The 25,824-nt window shown below is 45.3% G+C and overlaps 1 protein-coding gene across 1 annotated transcript; it reads left to right on the top strand.

Annotated features, from left to right (window-relative positions):
• Positions 1–5,139: 5,139 nt before the first annotated feature.
• LOC120874610 (phospholipase A and acyltransferase 3-like) lies at positions 5,140–23,008 on the top strand. The gene is made up of 4 exons (XM_040256100.1): positions 5,140–5,280; positions 9,187–9,289; positions 14,405–14,673; positions 22,262–23,008. The coding sequence occupies exons 1-4, from the start codon at positions 5,272–5,274 to the stop codon at positions 22,358–22,360; spliced, it is 480 nt and encodes a 159-aa protein (XP_040112034.1). The 5' UTR covers positions 5,140–5,271; the 3' UTR covers positions 22,361–23,008.
• The last annotated feature ends 2,816 nt before the right edge of the window (positions 23,009–25,824 follow it).

Below are 25,824 nucleotides of genomic sequence, written 5' to 3' on the forward strand. Positions count from 1 at the left end.
GATGGACCTTTGTTGGCAAAGTAATATCTCTGCTTTTGAATATGCTGTCTAGGTTGGTCATAACTTTCCTTCCAAGGAGTAAGCATCTTTTAATTTCATGGCTGCAATCACTAACTGCAGTGATTTTGGAGCCCAAGAAAATAAAGTCTGACACTGTTTCCACTGTTTCCCCATCTATTTCCCATGAAGTGATGGGACCAGATGCCATGATCTTTGTTTTCTGAATGTTGAGCTTTAAGCCAACTTTTTCACTCTCCTCTTTCACTTTCATCAAGAGGCTTTGTAGTTCCTCTTCACTTTCTGTCATAAGGGTGGTGTCATCTGCATATCTGAGGTTATTGATATTTCTCCCATAAATCCTTTTAATTAAAAAACCTGGAAATAATCCAAATGTCTATCAGTTTAGTGAATAAACAAACTGTAGTACATCCCAGCCACTATGGAGAACAGTATGGTGGTGGTTTAGTGGCTAAGTTATGTTCAACTGTTTCGACCTCATGGACTATAGCCTGCCAGATTCCTCTGTCCATGGGATTCTCCAGGCAAGAATACTGGAGTGGGTTGGCATTTCATTCTCTAGGAGATCGTCCCTACCCAGGAATTGAATCCAGGTCTCCTGCGTTGCAGGCAGATTCTCCACCAACTGAGCTATGAGGGAAATTGTAGAATAGTATGGAGATTCCTTAAAAATCTAAAAATAGAGCTACCATATGATCCAGCAATCTGACTCCTGGGCATATACCTGGAGAAAACCATCATTTGAAAGGATACATACACCCTAATGTTGATTACAGCACTATTTACAATAGCCAGGACATGGAATCAACATAAATGTCCATCAAGGGAGGTAATGGATAAAGAAGATGTGGTACATATATACAGTGGAATATTACTCAGCCATAAAAACGAACAAAATAATGCCATCTGTAGTGACATGGATGGACCTAGAGATTGTCATACTAAATGAAGTAAGTCAGACACAGACAAATATGATATTGCTTATATGTGGAATCTAAAAACAGGGTACAAATGAAAAGTGAAAGTGAAAGTCACTCAGCCATGTCCAACTCTTTGCAACCCCATGAACTATACAGTCCATGGAATTCTCCAGGCCAGAATATTGGCATAGGTAGCTTTTCCCTTCTCCAGAGGATTTTCCCAACCCAGGGATCAAACCCAGGTCTCCTGCATTGCAGGCAGATTCTTTACCAGCTGAGCCACAGGAAAGCCTAAGAATACTGTAGTGGGTAGTCTATCCCTTCTCCAGAGGATCTCCCTGACCCAGGAGTCAAACCAGTGTCTCCTACATTGTAGGAAGATTCTTTATCAACTGAGCTACAAATGAATTTATTTATAAAACAGAAATAGAGTCATAGAAAACAAACTAGTGGTTAGCAGAAGAGAAGGGGAACAAGGCTTAATTTGGGAGACTGAGATAGACTAGATAACTATTAAGAATCAACTGCATAGCAGTTGTTGTTCAGTCACTATGTCCAACTCTTTTGCAACCCATGGACTGTAGCCCACCAGGCTCCTATGTCCACAGGATTTCCCAGGCAAGAAATACTAGAGTGGGCTGCCATTTCCTTCTGCAGGGGGTCTTCCCAACCCAGGGATCAAACCCACATCTCCTGCATTGCCAGGCGTATTCTTTATCACTGAGCTACCTGGAAAGCTCTACTGAATAGCACAAGGAGCACTATTCAGTACTCTGTAATGAGTTATATGGAAACAGAACCTTAAAAAGAGTAGATGTATGTGTGTGTATTTGTATAACTGATTTACTTTGCTATACTGCAGAAACTAACACAGTATTGTGAATCAACTATACTCCAATAAAAATTAATTTAAAATTAAAGCTAAAATTAAAATTAAAAAATTATAGGACAGTCACATAATGGAATACTACCCAGTGAAAATAAATAACAAACTACTGTTTCATGAAACAACATTGATGAATAATAATTTTTTAAAACATTATGTTAAATAAAAGAATTTGGACCCAGAAAGCTCCATATGGTAAATTCCATCAACATGATATTCTGGAAAAGGCAAACTGCAAAGGACAAAAGTCAGAGTAGTGGCTGCCCAAAACTAGGTGGGGGGAGGAGCTGACTACAAGTGACATTTGAGGGCTGATGAAATATTCTCTACCTGGTTGTGGAAGTAGTTACATAATAATTGCCAAAGCTCACAGATCTGGACTTAAAAATGACAAATTTTACCATATGTAAATGATACCTCAATAAACTGACAGAGGGTGAGATGGTTGGATGGCATCACTGACTCAATGAACTTGAGTTTGAGCAAACTCCGGGATATAGTGAAGGACAGGGAAGCCTGGCGTGCGGCAGTCCAGCCACAAAGAGTCAGATACAACTTAGTGACTGAACAACAGCAAACCCAACATAAAAAAATAAAGACTACTTAATGGAAAATAGGGCTTCCCAGGTAGCTCAGCTGGTAAAGAATGCCTGCAGAGTAGGAGACCCCGGCTTGATTCCTGGGTCGGGAAGATCTCCTGGAGAAGGGATAGGCAATCCCTCCAGTATTCTTGGTCTTGCCTGGTGGCTCAGACGGTCAAGAATCCGTTTGCAACGTGGGAGGCCTGAGTTTGATCCCTGACTCGGGAAGATCTCCTGAAGGAGGTCATGACAAACCCACTCCTGTATTTTTGCCTGGAGCATCCCTATGGACAGAGCAGCCTGGTAGGCTATAGTCCATGGGATCGGAAAGAGTCGGACACAACTGACATTTAGACAGAAAACCCTTCCTTCCTTTCAGGGACCAGATGGACCGCATTCTTGTCTAACAGCCACTTTGAAAAAATCTCAGCCAGATCTCCAGGTATAGCATTTGGCCTGCCTGCTCTAGAAAAACCAGATGAACATGAACCTAAGCCATCTGTCTCACATAGAGTGGCTTCTTTAGGGAGAAGGGGTGATGCACGTGTGTACTCATGACACAGCTTGCACAGCATCTCCCCAACGTGTCCCAGCAGCAGGCCCACCCAGGGCAATGCTGGGCAGCCAGTCTGGGGACAGACCCCCAAGCCCACCACCCTGTGCTCGTGGTGTCCGTGGCCTCATAGAGCCCCATCTTTGGGTCCCCTCCTGCCCTCAGGATGCCCTTCTCTCATAGCTGATGTCTTGAGAGATGCAAGTTGGAGAGATCTTAATGTGACCCAACAGGTAGTTTGGCCGGGGACCAGAACCTTGTGGGATCACACAGCTGTCAGCAATGGGGTGGACACCTGCCACGTGGCCCTTCCGCCCACCCAACAACCTGACAAGGGAGCATCATCCCATTGAGGAGGAGCAGGAACCAGGGTTCCCAGAGGGCGATGCCCTGCTCGAGGTCACTTGTGCCAAGAGGCCAAGCTGGGCCTTTGCCCACATCTCCCACTAGGCACCCCACAGTCCTGCCTGACTCCCTTTCCGCACCCCATTCCTCATGGTCTGTGTCCCACCCCAGGGCACCCCAGCTGCAAAAATGAATCATTTTTCTGTTCCCGCTGCACTCCTGATCTGGGGAATGATGTCCCCTGTTCCGACCCCTCTTCCAGCTTTCCTAGTCCCCAGAGAGGGCCATCCTAAGTCCTCCATCTCCCTAACACGTCCTTTCCTTCTGCCTTACCCTCACCCCCACCCCTGCCACCTGCATCCAACCACAAAGTCCAGTCAGTGCCCACCCTGGAAGTTTATCCTGAATTCATTGCCTTGTCCATCTCTCATCCACTGACTTTGTCCAGGCCAGCCCCATCCCTGCCTCTGTGACCCCCTCTACCCTCTGACTGCCCCAAGACCTCCTGTCTCCATCACTCAATCCCCAAATGTCCCCAGTTGTCTAAGACCACAGCTGGGATGCTGGCAACAGCAGACGGTGGAAAGGCAGTCAGCTATGTCTCTACTTGGAAAGGAAATGGGGCAGGATGTAGGCGCAGAGCAGCACAGAACAAAGCCACACAGGCCTGTGCTTTCTGAGAAATATGATACCTTTTCCAGGAATTGACTGAGTTTCAGTAACTCGGAGGCTCTCTACATATCCACAAGCCTGCTCTGCATCCTCCTCCCATCCCCAGTGAGCCAATCGCCCCTGATTTTCCTGCCAGCTGCTGTCTGATTGTTGAAGAACTGGTTCCTGTCTGTTTGTAGCCTTGAAATAAGCTGGTTTTCAGCCAGATGAGAAGCAGGTGAGTGCATCCCATATGTTGATTGCATAGTCAGTAGCCATCCCTCCCCGTGATGCACACACACACCGCAGTCACTCACCTTCTCCCAGGCTCACAATCCTGCTGTTCATCAGGCAGCAGGCGACCCTCCAGCTCCAGCAGATGCACCGTGAGCGGTCTGAAGCTGCTCTGGAAGCCCCTTTCTCTTTGCCCACAATTGGTGTGGAAGGGGAAGCGTGACTCAGTTCTGGCCAGTGAAGAGGGAGAGCAGACCAGCCAGGGGGTTATAGGAAATACTGTATTCCCTAGAGGGGAAAAGAAAAAAAAAAAAGACAAGTGATGAGAAACATCTTCCTTTAGTGCATTTGGACATCGCCAAGAAAAAATGTGCCCCTTGAGGCTGCTGCAGCCATGGTGACCAGGCAGGGTGTCACTGGGGACACAGCCCAGCACGATGGAAAAGCTTAGGTCCTTAGTGGCCTCGACGAGCTACTGAAATGGATCTGAGTCACCGGCCTCTGTCTTCCTGTTACAGAGTCAGTGACTGTCCAGTCTGTCAAAACCTGTTTTAGTTAAGTTCTGCTTCTTGCAGCCAAATGCATCCTACAGGGGCATCTAGGTCCTGGGTCCCACACGCCACCAGGCACCCACCTCCTGAAGGCTTGTCCCATGGAGTGCAACACCCCATCTGGCCCACCCCATGGCTTCTGACCCAGTATTTCCTAGAGTCATTACAATGGCCTAGAAGGTGTACTAGGGGGTTGGCACCTCTGAGCCTCTAAATGCCCCTCTTCCTGGAGTAGGAATGGTCATCCAGGATTCTGTTGGAAGAGACCTTGGGTTACTCAAGCAAGGCCAGATGATAGCACCAGCCTCCTACTCTACTTCCACGGGGCTTTAAAGTCCCAGCGACTTTATGTTTGGAGGTAGGTAATCATTGACCTTTCCACTTAAGGCAAATCATAGTCTCCCTTTTAAAAAAAAAAAAGTTTACAGCTTCGTATTTTTTTAGAAGAGAAGAAAAGTGAAAGCAAAATTCTTAGCTTTGACATAAAAGCTGGTGTGAGAGCGGAAAGATTGCAGTACTGCTCTGGCTTGCGATGGCTTCGGTAAGTCCCCGGAAACTCCCCACCACTGACTCTAGATAAGAGGGCAGTTCCCCTCCTGTAAAGGCTGGGTCTTGCTCTTCCCAGAGCCTGTCTGGAGAACGCTTTCATAGGAAAATATATTGACTGTTTAAAACTTCCTTTTCCTGCTGGAACCGCGAGGTCTTGGGGCAGAGTGATCTTCCTGTCTGCACCCAGCGCAGTGGGGGGTAGGGACTTCCATGGGGAGGAATGGTGGATGTTCTGGGGGCCGTGGGGAGGAAGCTGGGGTGGCAGCGGAGGGGGCAACCTTGGGACAAGGGAGATGAGTGCATCCCACCTCCTCTGCCTCCTCCATCACCCAAGGCATCAGTCCTGCTGCAGAGAATGCACTTGCATTTCAGCGTTCTGTTCCTGAAACGCTCTCTTCCAAGCAGCCAGTGTTTCTGAATGAGAGAAGTTTCGGTGGGAGAGGCAGGTTCCTTTCCTAGAGTGCAGCTGGAAAGGAACAAGCCAGATTCCTGCCATTACTGAAAATCAACCAGTTCTGGGAAGAGGTGTAGTATTTCTCAAGAAATGCGGCATCAAGCCTTGCTCTGAGCTACTCCGTGCCTGGCTCCTGCCCCATTTCCTTTCCAAGTAGAGACACAGCTGAGGTTCTGCCTCTTCCCTGTCTGCTGCTGCCGGTACCCGGCCGTGGTCTTAGACATCTGGGATTACTTAGGGATGGAGTGAACAGTCCATCTATATGTTCTCCAGATGGAGACAGGAAGTGGGGTGGGGCTGGGTGTTCAAGGATCAGAGGGAGTCACAGAGGCAGGGATGGGGCTGCCCTGGACCAAGTCAGTGGACTGGAGATGAGGAGGCACTGAACTCAGGGACAACTTTTAGGGTCAGCCTTTTCAGTTGGACATGAACTTGAGAAAGAAAGGGGAGGTGAGGTGAGTCCAAGTTTCTCTGTAGATAATTTTGCTGCTGGATATATATATAACAAGCTTGTGTGTGTGTGTGTGTATATATATATATACATTTGCAAGCTTGTTTCTCTATAGTTCTCCTTTCATTGGTATTTTCCTGGGACACAGTGAACTCCTTGAGTCTGTGTACCAACTGGCTGCTTATTACTTGACCCCATAGTACTCATGTCCAAAATGTCTCTTTTTCTAATCCATAAGCTCCTTGAGGGCTGGGTCTCTGCCTTGCCTTTACGTCCTGGATTATTCATAGAAAAGCCCAGTTAAATTCCCCTTTGGGGATCCCTGTGCTCAGTCACTCAGTCATGTCTGCCTCTTTGCAACCCCATGAGCAGTAGCCTGCCAGACTCCTCTATCCATAGGATTCTCCAGGCAAAAATACTGGAGTGAGTTGCCACTTCCTTCTCCACTGGGGATCCCTGACGACCTCCTAACTCTCACCCAACAATTGATGTACTTTTTTTTCTTCTATTTGGAAAACAAATGAAGTTCATAAATTGTGACCATTGTCCAGTGTTCTGAAATCAGTTCTCAGTAAGGTCTGGGTGACTTCTTCTAGGAAGATAAATTATACTTACTGCAATAAGACAGCATGATTTGTCTGCAAAATTCCAGCAAAAAAGATATTTTTCCTGCCACATGGGATGCTTCTTGGCAGTTTTAGTGCTTCTATAAATAGAAATGAACTGCCCTTGATCCTGCTTCACAGCCACTGTAGAGTAGTAATGGGCTATTCCCACTGCCCATCATTGCTATCCTAGGGGAATCCACACTCCCTACTCATCTTTGATGGAGTCTCTAAGTCAGGCCAGAGTTTGGAGGTGGGATGTGGGCAGGCCCCTATCGGTCTGTCCCCAAAGAACAATGGGTAAGTGGGAAAGGATAGAGGGCTGGAACAACCTCTGAGGAGCTCTGTCTCCAGGTGTCCCAAAGAGATTTATGGATGGTTTGGATGAGGGAAGTCTAGATTGGAGTGTCCCCACCTGCAGCTCTTAGCACAGTGTCTGGTACTGGGACCTCAGTACATTGAATGACGGTGATCTTGAAGATCTCCTGAGTGCTCTCAGGCTCTGGGCCACTGCTCTCATCACAGGGGCAGGGCTCTGAGGAGTGTTTCAGCATCCTTCCCACCTTCCCCTGCAAACACACGCAAACCCTCACTCTCACACATGCCCACTCTGATGTAATGAGAAATATATATTTAGTCTCGGTCCCAGGTTCCTGCCACAGAGCTTCTAAAACCCGAGTAATTTCCTGAGCAGCTGGGGAAAGAGGAATGTGTTTCATCATTCAGAAGAAGCCCCTTTCAACTGACCAGGTGATCAAAGAGCTGGAAGTAGCATTAGCCACCAATAGCCAATGATCTCATCAACTGAGCCCACATAATAAAGCCTCCATAAAACTGCTAAGCTGGGGTGTTGGTGAGAGCATGGAGGTGCTGGAGAGCAGAGTTCCTTGGAGTGGGCAGGATGCTCTGAATCCCCCCCTACCTCACAGCTTGCCCTCTGAGTTCCTGAGTTGCATATTTTCTAGTAAACGGGTCTTCTAGCAAGTAAACTGTTTTCCTGAGTTCTATGAGCTGTTCCAGCAAACCACTGAATCCAAGGAAGGGGGCTGTGGGAACCATCAATTTATAGCCAGTTGTTCAGAGCGCAGGTAACAACTTCAACTTCACTTGGCATCTGAAGCTCAGTCTCCTGGGACTAAGCCTGTGGGGTCTGCGCTGACTCTGGGCCATCAATGTCAGAACTGAATTAAACTGTGGGACACCCTTCAGTGTGCACCGAGGACTAAACTGCTTAGTGTGGGAAACCCACACATCCGGTGTCAGAAGTAGAGGAGTTTCAATGCCATTCTCTCAAATCATCCCTCCCTCTCCCTTTCCCACAGAGTCCAAAAGACTGTTCTATACATCTGTGTCTCTTTTGCTGTCTCGCATACAGGGTTATCCTTACCATCTTTCTAAATTCCATATATATGTGTTAGTATACTGTATTGGTGTTTTTCCTTCTGGCTTACTTCACTCTGTATAATCAGCTCCAGTTTCATCCACCTCATTAGAACTGATTCAAATGTATTCTTTTTAATGGCTGAGTAATACTCCACTGTGTATGTTCACTTTATAACTATTCAATGGTGCATATGTTACATTAACCTTTTCTGTATTTGTTATATCTCATAATAAAAAGTAAAGAAGAGGAAAAAAAAAAGAAGTAGAGGAGTGAGCACAGTGCAGAGAGAGTTTTCCTTTGCTTGTCACACACACATGCACACACTCTCTCCCTCAGGAGGAGCACCCAGGGGGACATGACTGCCAGAGGCTGACTCCACCTGTCTGCCAGGCTCTGGGTCAGGTAGGGGAGTGTCTGTGGAATACCGTGCCCCCACATTTCACAGCCTCTGCAGGGCTCCTGGGTGGGCAGTAGTCAGATAACCCGTGTGTTTGCCTGATGGTCACTGTGGTGGTCAGGACGATGGCCTGGGAATCAGGTAGCCTAGCGCTGAGAACTGCTCACATCACTCAGGGGCCAGGTGGTTTTGTAAAATCTCCTCTCCATCTCTGAGCCTTGATTTCCTCTTTCATCACACGGGGTTCACAACAGTGCCCACCTCATAGGCGGGTTGTGTGAATCTATTGAACTATTCCTGTAAAACTGGTCAGCAGAGTCCTTGGCTCAGAGTAAGCATTCAGTAAATAGTATACGAGAAAGAGTAACAATAAGGTAGACGTCCCAGCAAGGTGTGCACTTTGCAAGTAGTAATGACAGGTGGGCAGGCCCATAGTCCCTGGCAGACACGTGAAGTGGGCTGGGCTTCGGCATGGCCAGGCGGGATCGGGAAGACATGCTGGAGAGCTGTGAGATGAAGGCCGCTGAGCTGCTCCCTCTGGGCTGAGCCCTACCCTTGGTCCCCAGCTCTCCCATCACCTCTAACAGCCTTCTTCTTGGTTTTGCAGCCCGAGCCCAGGCTTGGAGACCTCATCGAGATTTTCCGCCCTTTCTACAGACACTGGGCTGTCTACGTTGGTGGCGGATATGTGGTCCACCTGGCACCCTCAAGTAAGGGCACCCAGGGCCTCCATGGTGCTGAGGCAGGAAGCAGAGGGGATGGGGGAGCTGTGGGTAACCGGGGACCCCAACATTCTTCTTGCTCCTTAACTGGCAGTTGGTTCCTGTGTGCTACAAGAAGACGTCTTGGTGTAGGGCCATGGTTTTCAAACTCTGCTCCTTGGAACCCAAGGGGTATGCAGAGAGATTGAGGTGGGATTCAAACGGGGCAGCTCTACTGTAATACATTTTATATATTATGACCTAGTATAAAACACATTCAACTTTTAAGTTGAATCTTAAGTAAATCACCTGGAAAGAACACAGGTGTTTGGGCAGCAGAGGTCACTGTGGATCCAGTTTCATTCTCCAGCCTCAGTTTCCTCATCTGTAAACTGACTGAGAATTCTTAACTTGTGGTATTGTTGTGAGGATTCCCCCACTTCCTTTTTCTAAATTATTTAACTGTGGACAAACTTAAATGCAGTAAACTGCACAATATATTCAAGTGTATAGTCAATGAATTTCTTTAAAATGTATCCATCCATGTGACGATGAACAGATCAAGGCCTAGAACATTTCCACGGCCCTTAAAAGCCCCTCATGCCTCTTCAGGACCTTCTCTCCCTCCTGAGAGGCAGCCACTCCTCTAGGTCCTCCTGCTTTCTTTGCCTGCTCTAGAACTTCAGGGCAACTCTTGTCTCCAGCTCTTTCACTGGCCCCATGAAGTCCCCCATGCTGTTCTTACTTCTCCGTTGCTGTGTATCCTCGGACAATGGGAACCCCTCATTTGTTAACCCCTCTTCTGCTGATTGGCATTGCGTGTTTCCAGGTGTGGCTGCTCTGCGTGCAGCTGCTGTGGACATTCTTGGGTGTATCTTCTGCTGACCTAGGATGGTAGCGAAATCAGTGACCTCATGCTGTATTTACAGAGAAATAAAAGTAACCAGGGTAGAAGTCACCGTCCCCACCCTGATCAACCAAACCACCAATCTCGACATCCACAGAATCTGCCCTTGCCCTTATTTATAAACCCAGGCCCTGGGTTGGACTAGGGCCCTGGACTCCTCCTCTTACTTTCATAAGCATTTTAACCTCAATTTCCCCCCTGCCTTCTGTGTTGTTCCTCTTGGCTTTGAAACCCCTGGAATATCTCCCACTGACCCCCTTGACCACACATTCTCTTTAACTAACTTCCCATGGGGTAAATCTCTTGTCTGCCATGACCATTGCTGGCTCCTCACTTCCCATCCTCTCTTCTGTTCCACCAGGGGGTATTTACGCCCCTCCTGGAACAGGTCTTATCAAGGCTTCATCAGTATCCTGGTTCCATGCCTTCTTGCTTCTCTGCAGCATTTAGTACAAGTGACCTCTCTCTATGCTTCCCCTGGCACTGCCTTTCTTCCTTTCCCACTAGGCCCTTCCTTGTGGCCTCCTGTGGGAGGGGGGTGGGGTGGGTTCTTCCTCCTCTCCCATATCTCTCATTTTTACTCCTCCCTCATCTGTGCCCTGGATTCTATACCTTCTATTTGTTGATGTCTCCCTAAGACCACAACCTTAACTTAAGCTTGATCCTGCTTGGCTTCAGACTTGTATACCTTCTTGACTACTTGGCATCTTCACTTAGGTGTCTAACTGACATGTTGAACTTGACACACCTCAGATGGAGGGCTCCAGACGACAACACCATTCAGTTGCTTAGACCAAAAGTCTACACATCATCCTTGATCCTTTTCACCCTCTATCTAATCCATCAGGAAATCCTATTGGCTTTATCTCCAAAGCAGACCCACAATCTGATCATTTCTCAGCATCTCCACTGATGTGCCTGGGGTAAGATACCGTGCTCTCTCACCTGATGCTACTGCGGTTCTGCTTGGTCTCTCTGCCTCTTGTCCACGATGGTCAGTCCTTCCTTCACTGGGCAGCCAGCATGATCATTCCAAAATATAAATCTGATAATGTCACTCCTCTCCTTAAAATTTCAACTGGCATTTCCATCACGTATAGAAAAAGTTTCAAATCTGTGCTGTGGCCTCAGAGCCTGCATGGTCTGACCCAGGCTGCCTATCTGATCTTCCTCTTCTTCTCTCCTCTTAGGTCTCCAGACCTCACTGGCCTCCTTGCAGCCTTCCTTCCTGAGGTCCTTGCTTTTGCTCTCCCTTCTGCTTGTGATGCTCTTTCCTGGCTCTCAGCACAGCTGCCTCCCTTTCGTCATTCAAGTCTCAACTCAAATGGCCATTCCTGGGCATGGCCCTCCCCAGCCTGAGCAAGGGCAGCCTCCCCTGGTCATCCTCTCGTAAGTGACTTCACTAATCTTCCCCACAGCCTTTCAAAACCTAACAGTATTTTTTTTTCTATTTGTTCACTGTCTTTGTCCTTTCACTAGAGTGTATACTAGTCGAGGGCAGGTATGCTGTCAAGTTCATGGAGGGCTTCAGCACCTTAGACAAGGCCTGGCACATAGTAGGGCCTCAGTATTGACTGTGCTGAGTGGGTGTAAATGCTGGACAGGAGACAGGGAAGGCATGGCAGAGGTCTTGGTGGAGAGTGTGATACCCTTCACTGGGTGAGCAATGCTCCTTAAAGGGAAAAGATTCTTCTATCTGCATCTTCTCATTGGAGCTTCACAGGAATCTTGTGAAATAGGTGAGGCAAGGGGGACTGACCTCATACTACTGAGAAAATGGTGGAAGTTAGAGCTGGAAGGAAACAGAGAACAACCCAGTGCTAATGAGAGTGAACACTTGCTGGGCACTAACTCTGCTCCAGGCACTGGGGGAGGCACCTTACCTAATCTGTTTCTTAAATCCTTGCAGCTCCTCATCCACAGATGTAGGCACAGGTGGAACTTATTGGACCTGTTCTACAAGGAACTGGGGAATCAGAGAAGTTAAGCAACTTGTCCACAGTCATATATCAGAAAGTCGCAAGGTGGGACTCAAACCCTGGCTCTGACTCTATTTCCTGCCTTTAAACCTGGTGCTCTGCTGTGAAGTCTGAGGTTCCCCAAATTTCAGTCATTGATTATTAGCCATATTCATCTGCCCTTTCTCCAATTGTTTAATTGGTATTTTCTTTAATGTTGTTGTTCAGTTGCTCAGTCGTGTCCAACTCATTGTGACCCCATGGACTGTAGCATACAAGGCTTCCCTGTCCTTCACCATCTCCCAGAGTTTGTTCAAACTCATGTCCATTGAGTCAGTGATACCATCCATCTATCTCATCCTCTGTCATCCCCTTCTCCTGCCTTCAGTCTTCCCCAGCATCAGGGTCTTTTCCAATGAGTCAGATCTTTGAGCCAGGTGGCCAAAATGTTGGAGCTTCAGCTTTAACATCAGTCCTTCCAGTGAATATTCAGGATTGATTTCCTTTAGGATTGACTGGTTTCATCTCCTTGCAGTCCAGGGATTTCTCAAGAATTTTCTCCAACACCAAGTGCAAAAGCATCAATTCTTTGGCACTCAGCCTTTTTTATTGTCCAGCTCTCACATCCATACAGGACTACATGGACCTTTGTCAGTAAAGTAATGTCTCTGCTTTTTAATATGCTGTATAGGTTTGTCCTACCTTTTCTTCCAAAGAGCAACCATCTTTTAATTTCATGGCTGCTGTCACCGTCCACAGTGATTTTGGAGCCCAGGAAAATAGTCTCTCACGACTAACTTTAAAAAGAAAAGTAATTCTTTGAAAAGGAGCCTTAAATTCCTAAATTGATGTGTGTTCATGAATCCATCTTAGCTTGTCTTTGCGGATTCCCAGCATTGGCTCAGCTAAGTTAAGTGACATGTCAAGACCTTGCAGTGATGGAACCAGAATCAGCACCCATTGCTTCTGCCTCTGAGCCTGTGCACACTCTCACCAGGGTGGCACCCAGCGTGTGGAGTGTAAGGAAGCCCTCACTGTTGGGTGATGACTCTGAATTTGCACCTCTGGAGCTGGAATCTCCTGAAATTCTGTGCCCCAAGCACCTTGCTTGCCTATCCCTAGTCCCAGCCTCTTACCTGCCCGCCGAGGGGCTGAAGGTAGATGGGCCTCTGGTGCTCCCCTGATCCAGTCCCCACGCTGACTCTCTCCACAGACTCAGGGCTCAAACACAGCACCTTCTTATTTATTTCACTGAATCCTTTAAGCACCTCCTGCCCTACTAGGAGGAAATATGAATTCCCCTGATTTTCCAAATCTCATAGTTGTTCTCTGGGCAGAGGGGTTCAGTCCTCTTTGGAAAGCCAAGCAGAACAGGACCTGCACTCTGATCAGACCCTCTGGCCATTGCTTGTTGCTGTCACGTGGTGTCACAGTGCAAGATGGGTCCTGCCCTGTGTAATGGGATGCTTCCCCTCCTGGGAGAGACCTGGGGGTTCCTGATCATGGCAGGGCCACAGAGGCTCTCTGAGGGACATGAGTCTCCTCTGTGATGTTCCCTGGGGTCCACCTCTTTAATGCAAGCCCAGTTTGCAGTCATCATACCCTCCCTACATGATATAAGCTGGTGACCTCAAGAGGGATCTCTGTGAGGGCACCAGCTTTCGCTTCACACCATCCTGGCCCCTGTATTGAACCCAGATCCCTTTCTTCAAGGCAGTTTTATTTCTGGAAATCTCTTGCACATTCCAGGCCCTCAGCATTGGCCAGGGCTGTGCCAGTGTACCCCTCCTTGACCTCCTTGGTGTCACTCCCCTGGGAGCAGCTGTGGCATTTTGATCCCTTTGTTCCCAGAAGGATGGAATCCCCTTCTGCCAATCCATTCAACTTTTCTGCAATAATCAGCTTTGTGTGTGTCAGGGAAGTGGAGCCTTGGCAGGATCACAAACAATTCACACTCTCTTCCCCCAGGGAGGTGGATGTGCTCAGGGCCCATACTGCACAATCAAGAGGGCCACTGAAGTGTCACAGGGTGTGCAAGGCCAGCTTCTCTACGTTAAAAAAAGAAAAATCACAACAAATCATAGGATTTTACTCCTCCTTATTTCAGATAAGAAAACCAGGGACCAGAGACCACAAGGGTCTTATCCAAGGCCACACCGCTCTGACCCTGACCCATCTGCTCATCCCCTTGTGGATGTGGTGGATGCTAGGCTGGGGGCCGGCCCAGGACCAATCGTGTTCTTCATTCTGAATCCACAGGCGAAATCCCGGGAGCTGGTGGGGCGAGTATCATGTCTGCAGTGGCCGACAGGGCCATAGTAAAGAAAGAGCGGCTGCGTGACGTGGTTGGGAGCGATCCGTACAGGGTCAACAACAAGCATGATGACAAGTATGACCCATTCCCTCCCAGCAAAATCATCCAGCGGGCAGAGGAGCTGGTGGGCCAGGAGTTCTGCTACAGCCTGACCAGCCAGAACTGCGAGCATTTCGCCAATGAGCTGCGCTACGGGATCCACCGCAGCGACCAGGTGGGTCCTCAGTGTGTTCCTAGCTCCGTGGTCTCTTAGTTTCTTATTTCTCTGCTGTTTCTCTTACTCACCTAGGCCACACCCCCCAGAACTTGCCTTAAGATATGTACGATAATGGTGACAAGAGTTCACTCTACATGCCAGGCTCGAACTTGAATTGGTTGCTGTATGAGTTCCTGTGGCTGCTTTAACAAATGGCCAGAAATTCAGTGGCTTAACACAACACAGATGTATTGTCTTATAGTTCTGGAGGTCAGAAGTCTGAAACAGGTCTCACTGGGCTAAAATCCAGGTGTCAGCAAGGCTGTGTTCTTTTCTAGAGGCTCTCACAGAGAACCTGTTTTCTAGTCTTTTCCAGCTTCAAGAAGCTGCCTGCATTCCTTGGCTTGTGGCTCCCTTTCATCTTCAAAGTTAGAAATGACTGGTTGAGCCTCTCTCCCATTGCATCACTGTGATACTGACTCTACTCCTTCCCGCTTCCATCAGAAACTTTGTGATTATATTGGGCTTATCTGGAAATCCAGAATAATCTTCCTATTCTAAGGTAAATTGATTAGCAACCTTAATTCTGTCTACAATCTTAATTCTCTCTCTCCATGTAGCATAAGTATTAGGAATGAGGACATATTATGGGATTAAGACCTAGACATCTTTGGGGGCTATTTTTCTGCCCACCAGTTACTCTTTACACTGAGTACAGTTATGTCCTGGGAGCTCCTCTTGCTGTTATTCTGGAAAGATTTCCCTCTATTGTCTCCTGCACCAGAGTACCACCTTCCATATCTCATGTCCTCTTTCTTGGTTTGTTGTTATTGTCGAATAACTAAATTGTGTCTGACTTTTCCGACACCATAGACTTTAGCACTCCAGGCTCCTCTGCCCATGGGATTTCCCAGGCAAGAATACTGGAGAGGGTTCCATTTCCTTCTCCAGAGGATCTTCTCAATCCAGGGACCAAACCCATGTCTCCTGCTTTGGCAGGTGGATTCTTTACCAATGAGTCACCTGGGAAGCCCTGTCTTGGTTTACACATTTCTTGTGGTGGAAACTCCTTCAGCAGCTTCCTAAAAAAAGATGCATGGAAGGAGAATTTTTTTGAGAATCTGTATGTATGAATTATTTTTCTATTTACCCTCCCACTTGAAATAATAGTCTGTATAGGTATAGAATTCCAGGGCTTCCCTGGTAGCTCAAATAGTAAAGAATCCTCCTGAAATGCAGGTGACCCTGGTTTGATTCCTGGGTCAGTAACATCCCCTGGAAAAGGGATAGACTACCTACCGTAGTATTCTTGGGCTTCCCTGGTGGCTCAGACAGTTAAGAATCTGCCTGCAATGTGGGAAACCTGGGTTCAATCCCTAGGTTGGGAAGATCCTCTGGAGGAGGAGGACATGGCAATCCACTCTAGTATTCTTGCTTGGAGATTCTCCATGGACAGAGGAGCCTGGTGGGCTATAGTCCATAGGGTCACAAAGAGTCAGACACGACTGAGCAACTAAGCACATAGGTATGTAATTCTAGGATAGAAATTGTTTTACTTTAAAATTTTGAAGGCATTCTTCCATTGTCTTCTTGCTTCCAGCATTGCTATGATGAAATGTAGAGTGATTCTGATTCCTGATCTTTTCTCGGTTTCCTGTTTTTCTCTCCTGCTCTAGAAGATGTAATGTCTTGTCTTTACCCAGTGTTCTAAAATCTCACACTAATGTGCCTTGGCATAGGTCTCCTTTTATCCTCAAAGCACCATTTCAATCTGAAAACATATACCCTTTGGTCCTAGTAAATGTTCATGAGTTATTTTGCTCTTGCTTCCCCTCCTCTCTTTCTGGAAAGTTTATTATTCAAATGTTATACTGACTGGATTATTCCTTCATTTTTACCTTTGGAAGCTGTTTTCTATAGCTTCATCTTTTCTGCTGTTCCTTCTGAGAGATTTCCCCAACTTTATCTCTAAAATGTCTATTGAGTTTGTAATTTTCAACATATTTTTATTTTCTAAGAATTGCTTTTATTCTCTAAACATTCCGTTATTTTTAATAGCACTGTGTTCTTCTTTATTGTTGATGTTGTTTAGTCACTAAGTCATATTTGATTCTTTTGAAGCCCCATGAGCCGTAGCCCACCAGGTGCCTCTGTCCGTGGGATTTCCCAGACAAGAATCCTGCAGTGCCTTCTCCAGGCGATCTTCCCAACCTTCGGTTCAGTTTAGTCGCTTAGTCATGTCCGAATCTGCAACCCCATGGACTGCAGCACGCCAGGCCTCCCTGTCCATCACCAACTCCCAGAGTTCACTCAAACTCATGTCCATTGAGTTGGTGATGCCATCCAGCCATCTCATCGTCTGTCATCCCCTTCTCCTCCTGCCCCCAATCCCTCCCAGCATCAGGGCCTTTTCCAAGGAGCCAGCTCTTCGCATCAGGTGGCCAGAGTACTGGAGCTTCAGCTTTAGTTCCAGTCCTTCCTATGAACACCTGGGACTGATCCAACCAGGATGGATGGGCTGGATCTCCTGGCAGTCCAAGGGACTTGCAAGTGTTCTCCAACACCACAGTTCAAAAGCACCAATCCTTCAGTGCTCAGCTTTCTTCACAGTCCAACTCTCACATCCATACATGACCACTGGAAAAACCATAGCCTTGACTAGATGGACCTTTGTTGGCAAAGTAATGTCTCTGCTTTTCAATATGCTATCTTGGTTGGTCATAACTTTCCTTCCAAGGGGTAAGCGTCTTTTAATTTCATGGCTTCAATCACCATCTGCAGTAATTTTGGAGCCCAAAATGATAAAGTCAGCCACTGTTTCCACTGTTTCCCCATCTATTTCCCATGAAGTGATGGGACCAGATGCCATGATCTTCGTTTTCTGAATGTTGAGCTTTAAGCCAATTTTTTCACTCTCCTCTTTCACCTTCATCAAGAGGCTTTCCTCTTCACTTTCTGCCATAAGGGTGGTATCACCTGCATATCTGAGGTTATTGATATTTCTCCCGGCAATCTTGATGCCAGCTTGTGTTTCTTCCAGCCCAGCGTTTCTCATGATGTACTCTGCATATAAGTTAAATAAGCAGGATGACAATATACAGCCTTGACGTACCCCTTTTCCTATTTGGAACCAGTCTGTTGTTCTATGTCCAGTTCTAACTGTTGCTTCCTGACCTGCATACAAATTTCTCAAGAGGCAGGCCAGGTGGTCTGGTATTCCCATCTCTTTCAGAATTTTCCACAGTGTATTGTGATCCACACAGTCAAAGGCTTTGGCATAGTCAATAAAGCAGAAATAGATGTTTTTCTGGAACTCTCTTGCTTTTTCCATGATCTTGCGGATTTTTGCAATTTGATCTCTGGTTCCTCTGCCTTTTCTAAAGCCAGCTTGAACATCTGGAATTTCATGGTTCACATATTGCTGAAGCTTGGCTTGGAGAATTTTGAACATTACTTTACTAGCGTGTGAGATGAGTGCAATTGTGTGGTAGTTTGAGCAATCTTTGACATTGCCTTTCTTTGGAATTGCAATGAAAACTGACCTTTTCCAGTCCTGTGGCCACTGCTGAGTTTTCCAAATGTGCTGGCATATTGAATGCAGCGCCTTCACAGCATCATCTTTCAGGATTTGAAATAGCTCAACTGGAATTCCGTCACCTCCACTAGCTTTGTTCATAGTGATGCTTTCTAAGGCCCACTTGACTTCACATTCCAGGATGTCTAGGTCAGTGATCACACCATCATGATTATCTGGGTCATGAAGATCTTTTTTGTACAGTTCTTCTGTGTATTCTTGCCACCTCTTCCTAATATCTTCTGCTTCTGTTAGGTCCATATCATTTCTGTCCTTTATCGAGCCCATCTTTGCATGAAATGTTCCCCTTGGTGTCTCTAATTTTCTTGAAGAGATCTCTAGTCTTTCCTATTCTTTTGTTTTCCTCTATTTCTTTGCATTGATTGCTGAGGAAGGCTTTCTTATCTCTCCTTGCTATTCTTTGGAACTCTGCATTCAGATGCTTATATCTTTCCTTTTCTCCTTTGCTTTTCACTTCCCTTCTTTTTACAGCTATTTGTAAGGCCTCCTCAGACAGACATTTTGCTTTCTTGCATTTCTTTTCCATGGTAATGGTCTTGATCCCTGTCTTCTGTACAATGTCACAAACCTCCATCCATAGTTCATCAGGCACTCTATCTATCAGATCTAGTCCCTTAAATCTATTTCTCACTTCCACTGTATAATCATAAGGGATTTGATTTAGGTCATACCTGAATGGTCTAGTGGTTTTCCCCACTTTTTTCAATTTGAGTCTGAATTTGGCAATAAGGAGTTCATGATCTGAGCCGCAGTCTGCTCCCAGTCTTATTTGTGCTGACTGTATAGAGCTTCTCCATCTTTGGCTACAAAGAATATGATCAATCTAATTTTGGTGTTGACCATCTGGTGATGTTCATGTGTAAAGTCTTCTCTTGTGTTGTTGGAAGAGGGTGTTTGCTATGACCAGTGCATTTTCTTGGCAAAACTCTATTAAACTTTGCCCTGCTTCATTCCATACTCCAAGGCCAAATTTGCTTGTTACTCCAGGTGTTTCTTGACTTCCTACTTTTGCATTCCAGTCCCCTATAACGAAAAGTATATCTTTTTTGGGTGTTAGTTCTTAAAGGTCTTGTAGGTTTTCATAGAACCGTTCAGCTTCTTCAGCGTTACTTGTTGGGGCATAGGCTTGGATTACCATGATATTGAATGGTTTGCTTTGGAAATGAACAGAGATGGTTCTGTCGTTATTGAGATTGCATCCAAGTACTGCATTTCAGACTCTTTTGTTGACTATGATGGCTACTCCATTTCTTCTAAGGGATTCCTGCCCACAGTAGTAGATATAATGGTCATCTGAGTTAAATTCACCCATTCCAATCCATTTTAGTTCGCTGATTCCTAGAATGTCGACGTTCACTCTTGCCATCTCCTGTTTGACCACTTCCAATTTGCCTTGATTCATCGACCTGACATTCCAGGTTCCTATGCAATATTGCTCTTTACAGCATTGGACCTTGCTTCTATCACCAGTCATATCCACAACTGGGTATTGTTTTTGCTTTGGCTCCATCCCTTCATTCTTTCTGGAGTTATTTCTCCACTGACCTCCAGTAGCATATTGGGCACCTATTGACCTGGGGAGTTCCCCTTTCAGTATCCTATCATTTTGCCTTTTCATGCTGTTCATACTTCCCAATCTAGGGATCCCGAATTGCCAGGTGGATTATTTACCACTGAGCCACCAGGAAGTCCCTCTTCTTTACTGTATACATTCTATTCTCTGAAGACAGTTTTTAAAAAGGTGTTCTCTTTTCTTTCTCCAGATTGCCTTTTCCTTTTTGTTTTGCTCTCTGTCTTCTATTTCAGTGGTCCTGCTAGATGTCTGGTACAACTGGATTGTGCGCTCATGATTAAGAGTAAGGGCCTTTTGGAGTGAGCTCAGAGGGCACAGTGGCTTGTTAACTTTGAGGTTCACATCAGAGTAGACTGGGAACCCTCATATTGGTACCTTTCATTGTTTCCACTTGGGCCAGTCTGATTCCCCAGAAGAGTTTTCCTGACTCTTATGTAGAGGGTAAAGTACTGGGAGCAGAGGGGACAGGAAGGCCAAGAGTCTCCATTTTGCATATGTATGGCCTCTCAATCCCTTTTTGGAGGTATGATACCCACACCCTCACATGTGCTTCTGTTTACAGACCCCAAATCTTCTGATTTTCATTGCGGTTAAGGAGGGGCTTGAGCTCTCTCTCTTTCACCCACTTCCAGAAGTACCTGGTGATGTCAATATGTGATCTTTTTCAGGGATTCTGTTGTACACAGTTAGCCCCCAACATATAAACATTCAAGTTTTGAACTTTCAAAGATGGGAACTTGTGTTCCAGCAAAGTCAGGAAGGATTGACATTGAAGCTTGCCCTCCATCTCATATTGCTGATGACCCTTCACTTCCACCGTCTCCCACCTCCTCTCCCTCCTCCAGTCAGTAACTCTTCTTGCTTGTTCACGTGACACCAGCCCCTGGATGCCAGCTGTTGTTCTTCACTACTGTACTTTTCAAAGTACTATACTGTAAGATTAAAAATATATGAGAGGGACATCCCTGGTGGTCCCAGCAGTAAAGAATTCACCTGCCAATGCAGGGGACACAGGTTCGATCCCTGGTCCAGGAGGATCCCACGTGCCACAACTGCTGAGCCCAAAACTACTGAGCCCAAGCTTAGAGCCTATGCTCCATGACAGAGAGGAGCCCCCACTTCCTGCAAATCAAGAAAGTCTGAACACAGCAAAGAAGACCCAGTGCAGCCAAAAATCAATGAGTAAATATTTTTTTTAAAAAATGTATGAGCACCCTATTAAAAGGATGGCTCAGATGGTAAAGAATCTGCGTTCAATGCAGGACACTGGGCTTCGATCCCTGGGTTAGGAAGTCTACATTGATAATGGAGTGGCAACCTACTCCAGTATTCTTGCCTGGAGAATTCCATGGACAGAGGAGCCTGGCAGGCTGCAGTCCATGAGGTCGCAAAGAGTCAGACACAACTGAGCAGCTAAAGCTTTCACTTTCAATAAGTATCTTTGAGTGTGATAATAAAGAATATAAGTTGAAGTAAAAAAAAATGTGTTCTTTATACTTTGTTTTTATTTTTTATGTATTTTTTGTGTGAAAAGTATTATAAATCTTTTCAGTACAGTACTGTATAGTTGATTGTATTACTTGGGTTCCTAAGTTAACTTTGTTGTACTTACAAAGAAATTGGACTTAAGAACATGCTCTCAGAACTGACCAGGTTAGTATGTAAGGGATTTACTGTATTTAGGATTAATATTCAGCTTTTTCTACAGCTGCCTTAGCCTTTAGTGTTCTCTGAGTCCTAGTGGAATTATGCCTAAAACTAATGTCTTACTTTATTTTTGTTTGGAGTTCAGGAAGGAGTGAAATTTGATACGTGTTCTGTTTTTACCCTGAAACTTACTCTTTCTTTTGCAGGTTTTTTCTTTTCCTAGTACAAGCAATATAAGTATGATATCTTAATAATTTAAAGTATAACATCACCACTCTTTTTCATAGTTGAGTCATTTATTGAAGAACGTGCAGAGAGCACTTGGCACCTGGCAGGTCTGGGCGCTGGGGATTCAGCAAAGATCAAGACAAGTGAGGGTTCTGTTAGGACCCAGGTCAGAGTTCACTGAGGATTCAATAGCAATTCCTCTTCAACTTTACACGTATCTCAAGAGCTCCCTGTTGATCAGCCAGGATTTCAACCATCTGGCCTCATCTCCCTGTCCTTTCCACAGTCACCCTCTGGGGATCTGTCTGCTTTAAAAACCCACAGGCTGAAGGGAATTTCCCTCTTCAGGCCTGTGTATGTCATTGGCCAGCTGCCCCATTCACAAATTCCTTCCTCATGCTGCCCTCCTCTCTGCATTTCCCTGCCAATATTTGTTGACTCCTGAGTTTGTCAAAGAGGCTATGAGGCACATGAAGCTCCCTGAGCTGGACATCCTTGTTGAATGTACAGTCTGTACTCAGCTTACTGACACAGAATCTGACTCACTCTCCTCTCTCTTGCAGGTTAGAGATGCTGTCACAGCAGCTACCATCTCGGGAGTGGGCCTGATAGCCCTATTCGCTGGAGCCATATTCTCAAGAAACAAGAAGCAAAATCAATGACCTGAAGGGAGTGTCTTGTCAGCAGTGACATTAGACATTGAGGGAGTCTTGTTTTGCTAGACAGTTTTGAGAGAGTTAACAGGCAGGTTGATAGGGAGTCCAAGGCATCTTTAAGGAGGAAGTAAACTTTCTTTCTTTTTCTTATTCTTTTGCCTTAGTCTCGTAGGCCCTGTGAGCTATGATATATCTTTCCAAGGATGGGCTATTTTTAAAAGTTCTGTGTTCACTTTGCAACAGTCTATTTCATTTGAAAACTGGCCTTTTAAGCATAATATATCTTACTCCTAGGTATGCTTTTCTCAGACTCTATGTCTCTATGTCAGTCATTATAATTGTAACAAATGTTGCCTGGGAACCTGTTTCCTCACTGGTTACACAACCATAACACATCTCTCCCAGGGACAGAGTGCTTGAAACCCCATTCTTCCAGACTAATCTTGGGCCAATGTTATCTCAATATGTATGCTGTGTGAGAGGGTCTGGATAAAACTTTCTCAATCTTAAGATATTCTTTTTATCTATTCTCAGCAGCCAGTTGAAAAGTATATAATGCCCTGCTTAAACTAGTGAGGTGGGTACTCTTTCTATCCCCTCCTGATATCTATGTCAGAAGCTTTCTCTATCCTTTCACCCTAAATAAAAATCTTTGCTGCACAAGCTCTGAGTGACTGAGACTGTATCTTTGGTCCTGGAGTTAAATCTTCTCCTTTGGAGCCCACAAATTCGACACCAAACACCATAAGCTATCAGTTTCTGGTTTGGTTTGTGGATTTCATTTTTTCTTACAATAATAAAAACAAAACCCAATAAGGGAGGATTTTATTGGGGGACAAGCATCAAGAACTGCCTGGCTGGAGTCTGTTGAGGTTGCAGTGAGGCTCTGTTCCTGCTCATGCAGGCTGTGCTCTGGCTCTGTGGTGATTTTCTCTCACTTTCTATTTGTGGGCTGTGTTCTTTACCTGTAGGGGAAAAAGTCCAGCTCTGGTTATCTCTAGTAATGGGTGTTTCCAGGTGTGTCGGTACAGGTGGGCAGCAAGAGAGACAGACAAACCTGACTGATATGCAAGAACAGGAACCAAGGGAAACTAGGATGCTTGACCTGGAACTAGACCCAGGCCGGCTTCCAGGAGTCAGCAGCCAGAGTCTGTAGATGTCCAGTGGGGCTCAAACCAAACCAAACCAAACCACAGCCATGATGAAAATTATATGCTCTGGCCAATCTTGTTTAAAACCTCCCCTGCTCTCCACAGCTTTTCTCTGCCTTATCACTTCCACCCTCTAGTGATCCTGCATCCTCTCCTCTTGGGGCTTGTCACGGCCCCCAAGTCTCTGATCCCACACCCACTCCTGTGGCTTCTCTTCCCATATCAGTTTAGCTTCGTCCCTACCCCTGGTCTGAGAGGAGCTCCTAGCACAAGCTCCTGAGAGGGAATCTTATTGGCTCACTCACCACACTGAGCTGTCTACCAATTGGTTGACTGTCATTGTGTCAGGTGGCTTTGCTAGACCAATCAGCTCTGGCCAGTGGAGTCAGGTCATATGGTACAAGGCTGCCTCAGACCTTACGGAGTGTGATTGTGGATGGTCCTACACCTGACCTGCCTGCTGCCTAGGCCTCTGGGGTGGGGTTAGGGAAAGACGTATGACCTTTCCTAGTTGGACCCTTGAGATTTGCTGCTATCATTCACTGGACTTGGCAGATGTTCAAAGTGACCATTTTCCCTAAACGAGCTTTCGTGGGTTCCTCAGAAACACCCTGATGGGGCCAATTTGTCCTTCAGTCCACAGGACAAGTCTTCTCCTCCATCTAGTTGCCAGTGTTTCCTTGATCAGCTCCGGTTGTATGGGGACCATCTATCTGTGGAATCCTGGACAGAATTTATAAATGGCCCCTTGCCAGCTCCCTCATGCTTGGACTATATCTGGCCTAGGATAAGCTTGTGCCTTTTTATGCCCTAGTGTTGATAAAGAATAATTTTCTCCCAGTGTACTTTTTTGTTTGTTTGTTTGTTTGTTTTCTTTTTTGGTTCAGCCCTATTGATGTAACATGTCATGCCAGCTCTCAAGCTCCCCAAAGCCAAGAGACACAGGCCAAACATAAAAGGGTGGGTATCTTAGAGCCCCTTCTCTTGCATGGGGCAGAATGTGATGTGGACACATAGAATATAAACCTCCAAACTAACTATGTAGGAAAAAAGAATGAGGAAAAATAAACACAAGAAAGCAAATCAAAACACCCAGTTCAATTCAAAAATAAAGAAAAATACAAAAAGTGTGCTATGTAGAAATAACCAGAGGGATGGTACGGGAAGGGAGGAGGGAGGGGGGTTCAGAATGGGGAACACGTGTATACCTGTGGCTGGTTCATGTTGCTGTATGGCGAAACCAATACAATATCGTAAAGTAATTAATCTCCAATTAAAATAAATAAATTTATATTTTAAAAAATAAAAAAATAAATAACCACGTAAGATGGAAGAAGTAATTCCAAATGTGTTAGTCATGACCATCAATAAAAATGGATTAAAGTTGCCAGACTTGCAAAGTAAAAGCAAACATAACACTGGATTAGAAAACTAATCCAGGGAATACTGTTTACAGCAGATAAAATGAAATATAAGAACACAAATTAAAATGATGGACATTTACAGGGCAACTCATCTGATGTCTTTAAAATGTTAATGTTATCAAGAAGAAAAATTGAGGGTGTGTATAAATTGTCTTAGATTGAAAAACATGTTGGATGCAAAACAATTAAGTGTGAAAAATGATTGTACAAGCAATCTGGACTAACAGGAAATTTAAATATGGAATGAGTATTTTACAATATTAAGAAATTATGGATTTTATTAAATGTGATAAGCATGAAAGTTTATGTAGCACATGAGCCAGTTTAAAAATAGATGCAGAAAAAAAAATAAATAAAAATAGATGCAGAGAAAGCAAATATGACAAATAATGAATTTTTAATCTATGCACTGGGTATATGAATAGTCATTGTACTAGTCTTTCTAGTACTTTTTGTATATTAAAATTTTCACATAAAACATCTTAAAATTTTCTGAAATTTGAACTTGAAAATTTGTATAAAACTTTCAAAATTGTTTCAATAAATTATATAATTATTTTTAATTAAAAGAAGATATGCTAGGCAAGTGCTAACTAAAAATTAGTTAATTATTAATACTAATAGCTAAAAGCTTGTTAGGCACTTTCATATCTTATATATCAGCTTTAAAGCAAAAATGATTACTAGACAGAAAGAGGATAAAAAGTATGGCATAATAAGAAATACACTTGGTCTTTGTCCTTGGTTCTAGGCCAGAGAACTTAAAACCCTCAAAATTTCCTGACTGATAGGCTTGTCTTTTGCTATTTCTAAGAAACTCCTTTGATCAACCTGAGTTTGTGCTAACGGGGTGACTTAGACCCTAAAATAGCCTTAGGATGGGGCTGGTCATCGG

The sequence above is a fragment of the Oryx dammah genome, unplaced genomic scaffold (genome assembly GCF_014754425.2).
Source record: "Oryx dammah isolate SB20612 unplaced genomic scaffold, SCBI_Odam_1.1 HiC_scaffold_15, whole genome shotgun sequence".
Classification (NCBI taxonomy): domain Eukaryota; kingdom Metazoa; phylum Chordata; class Mammalia; order Artiodactyla; family Bovidae; genus Oryx; species Oryx dammah.